The sequence below is a fragment of the Episyrphus balteatus genome, chromosome 4 (assembly GCF_945859705.1).
Source record: "Episyrphus balteatus chromosome 4, idEpiBalt1.1, whole genome shotgun sequence".
Lineage (NCBI taxonomy): Eukaryota > Metazoa > Arthropoda > Insecta > Diptera > Syrphidae > Episyrphus > Episyrphus balteatus.
Window position 1 is genome coordinate 26,435,207 of NC_079137.1, and position 14,892 is coordinate 26,450,098.

The window sequence follows — 14,892 nt, forward strand, 5'->3', positions numbered from 1 at the left end:
TTCATTTTGTTGATATATTCTGGGTTTTAAGCTCATTAACGGGTGTTAAATTGAATTTGTAATACATGGAAAAGTATGCAAATTGGTTGTCTCTGTTCACATATTTGGTGCATTTTTATTGTAAAATCCTTTGGTTTCGAAGGAGCCTCAAATCGCCAAGTTCAAAATTAAAAGAGCCAAATTACGATAAATCGTAAATCAAAATTTTAAGAAGCGAGTCAAATGTTCATATCTAGCTCTGGCAACACTGCTGATCGCTATAAACGACCATCAGGAAAAAATATTCAATTTCATAGGTACTGCTTCTTTTTTCCCCATGCATTTTCCTGATCGCTATAACCGGCCCTCAACATGAGTTACTAAAATAATGTAACGTGAGTTACCTATGTATATTTTATCGAATTTTTTCCCCGAAATATTGAACAAATATTTGGTTTTGTCACTTATTATAAAAGCTTAAAATAAATTAAGATTCTAAAGGCCCGACTATAATAGCCATGAGCGCGCATAGGCTTATGTCAAAATCGAACCAACTGCTTCGTCCTGTTTTCTGAAAACATGAGGACTAACCATTATGAACACATGCGCGCATAGCCTTTCTGTCACAATTATTATTTTTCTGTATCACATTTTTATTGAGTGAAAATTAAAATAATTCTTCCAACCCCTTGCATCCATTTTCTTCTGAGAAATTTACTCATGCCGTGCGGTTAAAGTTAAAGAATCGCGCATATACGCATTATGGCTATCCCATAAAATTTGTGTGTGTTCGACAACTCACACATGCCATTTTGACATAAGCCCATGCGAGCTCATGCCTATTATAGTTGCGTCTCAAGTTTTACAGAAAAACTTCATACTGTCGTGTCCGATTTATGTAACGTAACAATATTTTCGTATCAATTTATATTCAAACTGACAAAAAAAATATCTATTTATGTATTGGAAAATTTTTCTGATTGTAACGTGAGTTTTCATGAAATTGCCCTTAATATTACCATAATAATATGTATACTCCTAATTTAATATTACCTTATACAAGTGCACTGTGCAGTGTGCACTAGTACTTCATTTCAAAGACCTTTTAATTAATGCTTTAGTCTTTCGCTTCTTTGTAAGTGAGAGAAAACGAGCCATGTATGCGATGCAAAAAGTACCTTCTCTTTTTATTCATGTTTAGAAGACTTTCGCCTGTGTTAATAAAGTAACAAAATAATTGGCTTTGTTACTTTTTTGTGCTAAAAAAAAGTCCGGTTCATGTTTTCTAAAATTCCAATGTTACTACCTACCTACTTTTATTATTTTTTTTTTTGTTTCGGAAATATTTTCCAATTGAACGTAGTGAAAAAAACAATCACTACAACTTGGTGAGAGAGGTAACACTGCACAGTGGGTACCCTCCCATACAAAGTGCGGTCAAAAATATAATGACCATTTTTTTTTAATGAAACGCCTGTATTATCATTATCAGTTATCAGTTTTTAAAATTTTTCGTTATTTTGAAGAAAAATAAAAAAAGTCAAAAAAAAATTTTTGTTTTTAATAAAAAAAAAATTGTTAATGCCGGAAATGGAACCTGACTGTCAGTTGAGCACCTTACCCCTACCCTCTAGTTCAGTCTTTTATTAAAATAATAGTGCAAAAGGAATTTTTTTAGTTTTACGTTGTAATTTTTTTTTCTCCGTGTAACGTCATTTAAACTTGTATTACTCGAAAAGGGGAAAAAAACGGCGCTATTATTTCGAAAGGTAGGACAGTACTCTTTATTTGAGAACTAAAATTGTAGAGGGCACTCGAAGGCAAATCAACTAAATCTCCAATTTAATGAAAACTAAGCTAAATAAAAATGATTAAAATTGCTTCGCTAACGAGCCCCATTACAATTAGCCTTAATGTTATTTAACAATATAATTTATGTTTTTAGGAAGTATTAACCTTCTCGTTTAATATCCATAACAATTTTATACTGTTCACAATTTTTTAACACCCGCTTTCACTATCGCAAGTTCACACCTTATAACTGCAGCGATAAGAAAACTGTAGCTTCTTTATATACCGACTTTGAATGGCTATTAAGAAATGAAAAAAGGGGTAACCGTCAAACTTTTTTTGGTTTTGGTTCGATGTGAGATTGTAGAACGTTGTTTAATCATTGGATTTAAAAAAAACTGACATTTACTTTTTTTATTTTTGACCTATGGGGGAACCCACTGTGCACTGGTTCCATTTATTCTTTTGTTTACACATGCGCGTTTTATGAACATATACATTTCACAAGTATTTTACTGGTTATCGTTTGAGTATTTTAGTATACAAACATAATATACAAACATGTAAGGGCCATTTTTTTCACTCGGAGTTGAACACAACTTGAGAATTTTTAATATAAATATAATATAAAAATTCTCAAGTTATGTTCAACTCCGAGTGAAAAAAATGGCCCTTCCCTAAAGCTACTACTTCTCTATATCTCTACTATAAAATATGAATTTGTGTAGCTGTGTATGAGATCGAGTTATTTTTGCTTTCATGTTTTGTTGAGTTTTAGTGAAGAAGTAGTATGTCGCAGGTTAAGCAGGAGAGCGGTTATGTTCATTTCTTTAACAATTCAATGCTTGATATTTTTCAAACAAGAAAAAAAAATACTCAATTTGTATGATTTGTTCTTATATCTGTGTTTTCATAGTATTCTCGAATTGTTTTTGTAAATTGCGTTAGTTTTAAGTTGCCATTGGCGTTGTGTTTGAATACTTTTTAGTAAATGAGAGCAAAAAAAAAATGACATATTTGTTCATAAAGAAAAAATTAAAAAAGTCATCAAAATGGATACCGTTGCCATTGTTGATCTGTCTGATGATATTGAAATAGAGGTTAGTAAGTGTCATTATAAATTGAGTGTTAAAAAGTTCTTTTTGATAAAAAAAAAATCGATTGTTTACTTAGGTTTCAGTTCTAAGCGTACCTAAAAAAGAAATTATTTTAGGTACTTTTGCCTGTTTCAATTATGTAAATGCAAATTGTTGCAAAAATGCAACAAGTCACTACTTTTAGTATTTTATAATTCGCAAAGATTTTCCAATTCAAAGAAGTGACAGACAGCATCACTACAACTTGATCGTAGTGGCAACACTGATTTTTTTTTTTTTTTTTGTTTCTTCTCTTCTGTACATACCAGGCATGGAAAAGTCGATACAATTGTATCGAATTCGATACAAATGACCCTGCAAACCATACCTCAGTCAGTAGTTTAGGGGAAAATACAACCACCAACAAAGTCTACTTTGAGGATGTATGTGTTTGCTTATTTACCAAAATCTCTCCCCTCAAAAAATATTTATTTATATTTATCTTCTTTGATAAATGGGAGGAAAAGAGCGCGATGTATGCAATGCACAAAGTTTTGTCTCTTTCGTAACGTTTGATTTGGCATTTTATATTTTCTTAAATTTAATTTAATAAAGAGTAATTTATTAAAGAGTCCACCTTAATTATGTTTGAATTTTTTTCAATTATGCTTTATTTTATTTAGTTGTCACAATTTTTGCCGGCAGAATAATGCTTCGAACATTATTTGTCCGCGCAAAATTAAGTGGAGACTTTTTCTTTACGGCGGCTTCAAATATGCTTGAAAAAATATTCAAGACAAAATCTGTCCCGAGAAAAAATTTTTATGAGAAATAAAATTTTTCCCGATCAGCGTACTAGGCTTAATCAAAAAACATTTTCTGTGCTCCATTTGGTGAATAATAATGAAAAATAAAACAATTTAATTTAAAAAAATAAATAATCTTCCCAGTGTTATTTGTGAAAAATATTTTCTCTAAACAATCCACCACACAAATTCTTCGGCACGCCACAAAAATTGATTTCCACCATCAAAATGCGTTGCTAATTATTTTGCTGTTTACTCGGAAAAGGTTGACACCACTTCACAGCTCCAGCCTTGTGCATTTAGAAAAAAAATCAAAAAAAAGATACAAAAACCACCACCAAAGTGCAGAGCATTTTTTTTCTTTTTCACTATTCTCATCTGGCCAGGTCACAGACGCGCGCCCAGGGATCTTTTTTTATTTATGTGTTTTGTTCTCAACAAAAAATTGTTTAAAAGAATTGTTTGTTTGTTTTAAAGATTTTTTTATTTTCAAATGAAATTAAAATATGGATTTTAGCAGTACGGATATAAACCGGTGAAATACTACTCCATAAAAGTACTTTTAAAGAACAAGTTTAAGTGGTTTTTCTGTAGTTAAAAAAGTACTGGTAAATATACATCAGAAGAACTTCCAGATGTGCTTCGCTGATGTACTTTTAAAGTACATTTGTCTGTACTTTAAATGGAGGAGAAATTTATTTCAACTTGCATGCAAGAAAGAGATAGCTGCTTCACGTATTCTTATATACCTACAGAAAGTATATAACTGAGTTTTTTCCCGAGCTCCTATCTATTTTCAGTGGAAAAGAAGTACTTCTTTTACGTACATATTTCACCGGTTTTTTCTGTAGTTCTACGTTTGTTGGGCTGCGACTTACGTTCACACGAGTCGAAAAGCTTCGCCGCACGGCAAAAATCGACTCGTGAAAAGTCCCATTAGGCTTCAGTTCTAAGCGTACCTAAAAAAAAATATTATTCTAGGTACTTTCGCCTGTTTCAATTATGTAAATGCAAAATAATTGACTTTGTCACGTTTTTTCTCTAAAAGTGTACCGGTTTATGTTTTATAATACCTAATTAAATTGTTGCAAAAATTCAACAAGTCACTACTTTTTTAGTATTTTATAATTCGCAAAGATTTTCCAATTCCAAGTAGTGACAGATAGAATCACTACAACTTGATCGCAGTGGCAACACTGATTCATTTTTTTTGTTTTGTTTCTTTTCTTTCTCTTCTGTACATAGTATATACAAAATAAAATGTGCACATGCATATCCATGAAGCACGAACGCAATACGCAAGTACTGGCTTCAGTTTATTAATATATACAGACATAATATACCTTTGTATTTGTATAAATATTTTCAAATATATATTCTACTCACTCATCTACAACCACTGTAATCTGTATATAAAATAAATTTTTTTTTGTGGCTGGCCTTGTTCTGTGTGTGAGATCGAGTTTTTTCTTTTGTTCGTGTTTCATTTAGTTTCATATTTCATTTCAACTGAACTAGTGTGTCGTAGATCGTTGGCGGAGCATTTTTTTGTATTGCTTTAAAGAAAGAATACGCGACCGGTATAATTTTTGTATCAGTGTGTTCCTAGAATTCTCTTTCTCACATGCCCACATTCAATTTTTTTTTTTGAAGATTGCGTTAGTTTTTGGCTGGTGTGTTATTATATTTTCAGTAAATGGAAATAAGAGAAAAGAAAGAAGATTTTGTCTTGCAAGAACTAAAGTGAAGTTAATAAAAAGAAGACATTTCATTAAAAAGATTATCAAAATGGATACTGCTATCATTGTTGATCTATCTGATGATATTGAAATGGAGGTGAGTGGGTATCTTAATTAATTTAGTGCTATACAATTCTTTTTGAGTTTTTTTTTTCAATACTGTGCGTACCTTAACAAAAAAAAAAAAAAAATACAATGCATACACATTCTTATTCGTGTCATGTGTGCAACATATTGAGCTATTTTTCGAAATATCTTCAGCTTATTTAATTTTTATTTGTAGGTACCTATGCAAATAAGATTTTGAAAATTAGGAATGATTATTCATTTTTGCCCTTTGCTTTAAATTAATTTAGTATTAAGACATTAGCTACAAAAATTCAGCCCAGGTAGGAAACTCTTGTGCCGGTGTGCGGATATGTGTGCTGTATGTGGGCTAAATTGGACACCGATTTTCGGTGTCAGACAAGGAGCGAGTAAAATCAAAAGATTTTGATTTATTTGTATCGGTGTGATGTCTATGGGGATGCGCGCACACAATTACTATGTTGTTGTATCTAAATTGTTGTTGAGTGCGGAGCGTCGGTAGTTTTTTCAATAAAATATCAATTCGTGATTGCGAATTCTGCTAATTTTTCCTCTTTGAGATCTCTTCTTTGTACAATTTTCAGTACACTGGTGTGCACACAAGTGTGGTGATTATGGGCCGCTTTATAGTCAACAAAGAACCAGATGATGGTAGCCTACACGGTCAAAAGTTCTGTCGTAGTTTTTAACCTTCCGATTACACATTTAATATGGGTGCTAGGATTAAATTAAAAAAAAAAATGACACAAAATTTTAAACGATTTATTAAAATGTTAAAGCTATTTTAGTAAGTTACTAAGTTAAAAAGAAGAATTTGCTTATTTTAAACGATTTTAACAACTTCATATCCCTTAACATTTTACTAAAGTTAAAATCAAAAAATGGCTGCTTTAACTTTTGGTAACTTGCTAAATTCATATGAAATCTGTAATTTTATATTTCGTTTTAAAACACATTCATTATACCTACATAAATTTAAGATGAAAAAAATTAAAAAAAAAATATTCGGCGATATCAGGACTCGAACCTCGAACACATTGAATAAGCAGTTCATCGCTTTAACCACTCGGCCACCACACCATGCTTGCGCACGTTGGCAGTTTGTCTTGTTGTATTTTCTTTTTTGATTTTATACACAGTTTTTAAATATTTTTTTTTATTAATTTCAATTTTTTTTTGTTATAAAAACCTTATTTTTAACACAAAAACGTTATGTATGAAAATATAAAAAAAAAAAAATTAATACAAAACTAATTCCTAGCCACCTAAATTATAACTTTTTCTTGGTTATAATGAAATTATGCTGGCACAAAAAGTTCTGAGATGTAAAAGTGTATCAAGTTCAAAAGTTTGTTCCAAATTTGTACCTATCAATTAAATTTTGATTGTTCTCTTGGCAATTTTTCTTCTAATTGCCGATTTTTTAAACGATCAAAATTTAATTGATACAAATTTAAAACCAAACTTTAGAACTTGGTACACTTTTAAATCTCAGTACTTTTTGTGCCAGCATAATTTCAACATACGAGAACTTGGATCTTTTTTTAACAGTAATGTTTTTTTTTTGTGATTTCACTACGTTTTGCAAGGTATTCCTGCTTAATTAAAAATCTATATTATTTGGGTATTCTAGCACCTTTCCTTAGAAAATCTCAAATTTTCGATATTTCCTGATTCTTTAAAGTCTTATTAGTTGTGTGAAGGTAACCACGCCCCCTGGCTAGAATACTGAAATTTTAATTTTTTCCTTTCTACAAACTACCGGCTATACCATTCTACCAAGTTTTAAGATTTAACGATAGTCAGAAGTGCTCTATAAAGCTTCGTTTTCATTATGCGCGACTTTCACGCGCATCAGGTTCGTCCGCTGCAAATTTGACAGTTAAATACGCGTAAAAATGAGTTGTCTACCGCGACAGTCGGAACAGTTGGCAGTTTGGCACTTTGAATTTAAGTTTCGCCAAGCAACCACATTCACAGACTTCACGTGCTCGAGCAGCAACTATGTACCTTTATTCTATTTCACCAAATACTCAAAAAGAGGAAAAAATAAAACATGCAACAAGGTAAAACATAAAATTTTCACAAAATTCTTGACAGTTTAACATTTAAACGCGAACTAAAAACCCATTTCGAATGGATCGTCGCGTGGCATGTTCGAGCTGACGCGCTAAGCAACTAGGTATTCATACTGCGCGTCTGCCGCAGTATGTTTCCTGTTACTAAGGGTGTAGTGCAAAAGTTGCAAGAGAACTTGGCTGGGGACCAGAGATCCAAATGAGTATGTTCGAACCTGTTCGAACAATTTTAATTTTTTAAAATAATCGTTCGTGCTCGATCGTTTTTTCTCTATACTCGTAAATCATCTTACTCATAAACAAAAATACTCACAAACAAAACCATACAAATTGTTTGAACTCTTGAGTATACTCGGTCCTCAATACCCACTGACAAAATTACTCGTAAACAGATCGACTGTTCATAAACAAAAGGCTTTACTCGACATGATCGAAAGTGATCGAAGTGATCGAACGTGATCGAAAAATCATGAACAGTTTGAACAATGAAAACAACCACTTCCAATTTCTACGCTCTATAGGTACCTGTTGCATATTTTTTTTTTATTTAGGTTTTGAGGGTTGGTTGCTTGCGGTACAACTGCAATTAAAGCAGGTTATTTTAATTTTACAATTGTGGTTTTAGAAAGGGTTCATCAATGACTGAGTAGGTCATAATTTTTAACTTAATTTAGTTTATTTAATTTTTTGTATCTAACATCAAGTTTTATTTAATTTTTCTTTTTTTTCTGTATTTTATTCAATTTTATTCTAATATGTTTTTCTTCATTTCATTATGTTGTCAAATAAATTAATTTAAATAAAACAAATGTAACTTGACATTATTAGGGTTTTTCGGATTATCCGCGTTATATATATGTAAATATAAAGTGAGTTCACTACTGTACTCACCCCGAACGTTTCGCTTCAAATTGCAATGAGCGTGGTCACCGGGAAACTGCCAGCGAGATGTTATTAGCGATTTTGGCTACGCAAGTTGTAGCGGGGCGTAGGAGGTTCCGTGTTTAGTTGCAGGCTTGCAAGTTGGGAGCAAACCGTACTCACTGTATCCTTGTTGGTGTGAAGCGGCAATTGTATGGAACGTGACGAGTTTATTAAGGGGTCCCACGTACGAGAAAGCTTAAAACTGTCGTCCCGATTAAAATTTTGATGTCGTTTCATTTCAATCGCTTCACGAACCAGGCGCGGTATATAGTGAGGCTCTTTTGCTAGAACCTTAGCTTGATCGAAATGGATCCAGTGGTGTTCATCTGGATGATCGAGTATATGCTCACATATGGCAGACTTTTCCCTTTGTTTTTTGCTAACAGCGCTAATGTGCTCTTTCAGGCGTGTAGCAATACTCCTCTGAGTTTGTCCTACATATGAAGAACCGCAACTGCATGGTACTGCATATACTCCGGGTGTTTCGAGGGGAAATTGATCTTTTGGTGATTTTAGGTAGCTTATCACCTTTTTGGGTGGTAAAAATATGGATTTTACACCACTCTGTCGGTTACACCCTTTACATAAGGCAGGAAAGCTTTTTTGTCGAGTTGGCACTCTTTCTTTTCCTGTGAAGAAGATGGCTTCCACGATCTTTGCTTTTTACTATAGCCATTCGCTTCTAGGACTTCGTCCAACAACAAAAGTTCTGTGCTGAGATGATCGCTGTCACAAATTCTTTGAGCACGTTGAAAAAGTGTGGAAACGACGGATCTCAAATTTGCTGGATGGTGGTGGGAGTCAGCATGAAGGTATATGTAACTTGCTTTTGTGTACCAAACTGATTCTCTTTTATTTATGCTACAAGAAAAACCACCCTCGAACACAATGAACATTTCCTTTCCAGTTCGAGTAAATTCGATCACATTGATCATGAACATTTTGTTCACGATCATTTTACTCGATTTTACTCGAAGAGAAAAATGATCGTTTGAACTCGTTTGAAATGTAGGGTAACTTACGTTACGAGTCATCATACTCGTGAACAGTAAAGCTCGAACATATTTGAGTTGTGTTGATTCTGTTTGTTCGAGATCGTTTTTTCGAGTAAGTACTCGATGTTCGTAAACAATACTCGACTTGTTTGGTTCTCTGCTGGGGACTACCGTGTCCCTTGATATTCAAAGTATCAAATTTAAATAAAATTTTTTTATTGCCTTTAACCAAAATGTTCGTAAAAACTACCCCAACAATTTTAACAGTGTAGTTAAGCATGGGTGCGATTCTGTTACCCTGAACTGTAAACTAGGCTGTAGCAAAAAAATATTTTTAGCATGAGGAGCACTTAACTTACATAGGCCCAATTCAAACGGATAGTATATAAATAATACAGTAAAATAAGGAAAAAAAAGGGGTAAATCTCTTAATGAATGTTAGTAGAAATTTTTTTTGCTCAATATCTTCCTTTTGCCATTCTATAACATATCTCAAAAGTCTAGAAAAATCTCATGTCCGCTTGTCGCGATTTCAAGGTCAAATCGCGAAATGGAGATTTTCAAAATTAGCAAAAATAGGCTATGGTATTATATACACATATGATACATGATTTCAAGGTATTTTTTAATGCTGATTCCAAAAAATCCTGTTATACCTGTTTTTCATCTTTCAACCCATATTATTATAACAGTTGCTAACAGTTCTATTCCGTTTTAAAAGAAGAACCTTTATGATTTTAAAATTGTCGTGTTTAGTTCTGATTTTACTTTGACTTACAGTGTTTTTTTTTATCATTCTATTACGTTTTTGTTTTTGCTAATTGGAGATTTTTGGGGATTTGGAGAAAATGGGAGAAAAAATTATTTATTGGAGATTTTGTCCATTGGATGCCTTTCCCCATGGCGATTTTGTCCATGGGGTCAAAAATTTTCTGGAGATTTTATCCGATTGAGATTTTATTTTTTGGAGATAGTGTAGGTTTCCCTAATCGCATGATTCACTACTTGAACATATTTGTCTTGGACATAATAATTTGCTTTTTTTTATTGAATGGAAATGATAGCTTTTTTTATTACCTTATTATTATTAGCTTTTTCGTCCTTTATTTCATCTTCAAACAATAATCCCATCCATGGTAACATTTGTTATGAAAATCAACAGACACTTCCATTTATTAATAATTTTGACAAATTTCAAGTACATTTATAATTTGTTCTTCAAAAACACAATGCCATAACTGTAAAAGAATGTCATATCCATGCCGCAAGAGCAACGGCCGGCGTTAGTAGTAGAAATTGGACACTGGGGATTTGGAGATTTCGTGGAGATTTTGGCAAAAAAAAAAATTTTTCTTTGGAGATTTTGTCCATGGAGATTTTCTCTTGGAGATATTGGCAAGTTGGATTATATTTTTTGGAGATTTTGTCCCTCGGTGATATATTTTTTGGAGATTTCATACGACTCCCATTTGGTCCTCAAATCAGTATAAGTTGACATACCTTTGGGTAAGATGACATATTACCTTTGGATAAGATGACATACCTCTTTTCTTAATTCTTAATTGCAAAGCTCGCAAATAAATTGTTACATTTTGTGAGGAACAGCGGCACACAATGCGTGGCAATAAGTGAATGTAGTGCATGCCTAGCAACATAGCCAATGCTCTCCAGGACGCGAAATGTTGGATATCTCAATTTTAATGCAAGACACATACGTCACTATGTTCTGAAAAGTCCGGTTGAGCTGCACATCATTATTTTGTAATATGCGTCGTTTTGTAACTTTTCAAGCTTTTTATACTACGTTCCGGGTAAAATAACATACATATGTCAACTTGGACGGACGAGCGTCATGAGTCATGACATTTTACCCGACATGATCAAAAATGGTTTTGATCTTAAAAGCATAAAAACTACACGATCTGTAACCTAACTAAAACAAAAACTTCATAAAACACAAATTTCTGTATTCATAAAATACTTCAGATACAACATTGTACCCACCTTAACGGAAATATCTTCGATAGAACTTTTAATAAAAAAAAAATTTACGTGTGCAAAATTCTTCTGTCTGCTCTTGAAGATACACTGTTTCAAAATTCAAACTAAGGAAAGTAACAATAATTGAGAAACTGACATTTTAAAACTGTACATTTGGGCGAGTTTAAAAGAACCATAATAACTGTGGTTGCTGAGAAAATGCCAATATGGCGTCTTGCCGACTATGTCATCTTAAGCAGATCTCCCCTAAGAAAATTTTAGCAAAATCCTACTATGTAACTTTTTGCTACTTTCGCATCTGTTCGCAAGCTAATTTCAATTGTACTTCCTAGTCAAACCAATCTAAATCTTCCAAATAAAACCCAAAAAAAGATTTGACATGACTGGAGCTGTATAATTTTCAGTTTTTACAGAATTACAGAGATCCATTTTTTGCGAGTTCGAACACATTTTTTGTAGAATCGAATTACATAGTTGGGCCCCAGGGTTTTTCAGAAAAGCGATTTGAAATATTTTTATTCTTATAATCCTGATTTTCTTCAAGAATTTATGCGAGAAACTAAGAATCGTACAAAAAAAAAAAATTACTTTTTGGTACTCTACCGAATGGTATAGTTCACTTTCTAAAAATCTTTAAAAAAAAACAAAAAAATTGAGAGCCTTGTGTCGTTTTGCATGAAAATAATTTCTGTTCTTGTCATATTTTGCCAGCAATGCTTGAAAAAGTATCGTTTAGCATTAAAATAAAACCTTTATAACCCGATTCTCCTCCATATGAGTAGTCGCAAGTCACAACTTCTATGACTATTCCTTTTCCTTGTGAGGATGCTTGTGTAAAAATAACACCAAAACCAACAACAACATTTGCGTATGGTATACTTTACATTAATTTTCAGAACGTGAAATAGTTTGATATATCATGTATGTTAACCCTAAAAGTTGTAATCTTAACCCTCTGTCGGCACACGGGTGCGAATTTGGCAGGGCAAAAATAAAAAAATTACGATTTTTCAAAAAAGTGGTCACAAAAAAGTCTTTATAAGGGTAAAAATATTTTTTTCGGAATTTTGAATACAATATTCGAATTCCTCGGAATATTCTACATCAATTTCATACTTGATATAAAATATTTTGACCGAAAAAAGTTCTAGTGACATGAAAAAGTATAAACCAAATTCGCGCCCGTGTGCCTATCCCATCACAAAAAAGAGGTGTGCCTACAGAGGGTTAAATATGTTAAATTGTCGAGATAAATGAAAAAAAAACTTTTTGTTAAAAAAAAATAATTGAACTTTTCTTGTAATAAATACAATATTATGTAGTAATATAAAATAGTTTTAAAAAGTAAATTTGGAGTTCAAGAAATAAATAGTAACTTCTGGACCCGCTATTAAAACAAACTAGTTCAAACACAAAAATAAATCAAAATGGATATGGAAGCAGAAAATAAATTAGTTCAGAATTTCGTAAACACAAAAAAAAGGAGCTACATACTAGTATGTATACTAATTTAATCTAAAAACTTATACTTATAATATTAACACACAAATATAATTTAATTTAATTTTCAGTGACGTTTGATTTTGATAAAAAAGAACTTTTATACTACAACCTTATATTCAATTAACGTTGCATTGTGATTAAAATATGTATATAAGTTTTTGCCCCAGAAGTATTTAAAGTATTGGTTCAAAATTTTGTAAACACAAGTATATACATAAATAATGACAAATTAATGTTGAATGTTGAAAAATGTTCGGTAGACATTTATTCAAAATTTACATTAAACAAAATTAAAAACAATTAAAAACAAACGCGACACGTCCCTGAATGCATTTCGAAGCAGTTGAGCTTCATATTCAGCAATCACGACTAAACCATAGCGTTGTGTTGTTAGCTATGAATATTTCGAATATACAAAACTATCTGTATAACAACACCAATATATTTCGAAATGAAGAGAGTACAGCACAAAGTATGTGGGATCTCCTACAGCGAACTTGAATAGATAAAGCCAAAACACTGTTTAGGGGTTTCAAAAGGACAAAATCAACAAGCGAAAGAAACATAGTGGTGGAATGATGAAGCTAAAGCAGTTGTAAGTAAAAAGAAAATGGATTTAAAAGCTACGTCGAAGTGCCACTCTAATAATACAGAGCAAAAGTCACGCCTTAAATCGTATATCGGGAGTTAGATGAAATTTCTACCCCGGCTCCTGGTGCTGTTCAAGAGCAAAACGTGAATAAGGGTGCAAACATCTTCAAAATAAGCGATCAAAGAAGAAGAAATGCTCAGAAGATCTGTTCGCCAAAGTTCATTAGCAATGCTCAAGGCCAACTACTTGTGGAAAACGACGAAATTCAGCACAGGTGGCAACAGTATTGTGACGAACTTCTAAATGAACAATTTCCAAGGCTATACTTCCAATAGCTTCACCTAACTTAAGCGAAGTAGTTAGTCGAGTAGTTAGTGAGGCTGTAAAATACTCCAAAAAGGGAAAAGCTGTTGGGCCAGACGGAATACCCTCAGATTTTTAGAAAAAGATGGGAGACATCGGGTCTAGATAGCTCATGATTCTTGTTTCCAAGCTTATACGAGCTGATCGCATGCCTTATCAAGAGGGAAAGTTACCTTCTTCCAATATAGAAAGGAAAGGGTGATACGTGAAGCTGTGATAATTACCGTTCGATTAAGCTGATGTCACACACCATGAAGATCGTTGAGCGAGTCTTGGGTAGCCGACTGTGAAAAAGGATAAGGCTATCTCATGACTAGTGCGGGTTTGTCGCGGGAAATCAACCACAGATGCAATCCAGAGTATCAGAATCATTATGGAAAAACATCCGAGATTCCTTTAAGGATTTGCATGTCGTATTGGTTGATTTTGAAAAAGCATTCGATCGACAACCACGAGATCTGACGATTGTGATGACGATATTAATCATCGCGTAAGCGTAGGGTGGATGAAGTGACGAGAAAATTCTGCGTTCTTCTGTGATCGAAAAATGTCCCCTGATAGGAAGACTCTGTAAAACACAAGTACATTTTTGAGAAACACTCAACATAGCTTTGGAGCCACAAAAGAGAACAAATATTTCACGATTTCGTAAACACAAAAAAAAAACAAAGCACATTTTAACGTACCTATGCATTTAGATGGAACACAAATAAAACCTTGTATTCAATAACAAATTGATTCAAAACTGAAAGCAAAGAAAAGTTATCCGTTTTTCCAAATTATCGGTTTTTTAAATAATCAAGGATCGGCAAAGGTTTGATGTTCTTGTATTTAGTATGTTAAATAATGTTTAAGACTACTCACATTAATTAACTACGTTATCAACCCCCCGAAAACTTGCTGTTGGCTTATAAATTAAGTCTAGTACGCCGCTCATGCGAAAAGAACTTTTTTTACG

General features: G+C 32.8%; 1 protein-coding gene across 3 annotated transcripts in view; it reads left to right on the plus strand.

Moving 5' to 3' along the window:
• Positions 1–14,892, plus strand: part of LOC129920149 (uncharacterized) — a 52,981-nt gene that overhangs the window by 14,781 nt on the left and 23,308 nt on the right. The window contains exon 1 of one of the 3 annotated variants that reach the window (XM_056001370.1): positions 2,441–2,870. The exons of 1 other annotated variant lie outside the window; for it this stretch is intronic. In XM_056001370.1, coding sequence (XP_055857345.1) covers positions 2,823–2,870 — 48 coding nt within the window. In that variant the 5' untranslated portion in view covers positions 2,441–2,822. Of the gene's footprint in view, positions 1–2,440; positions 2,871–5,188; positions 5,489–14,892 lie in introns of those variants that run through there. One more of the 3 variants, XM_056001371.1, reaches the window with a different exon arrangement.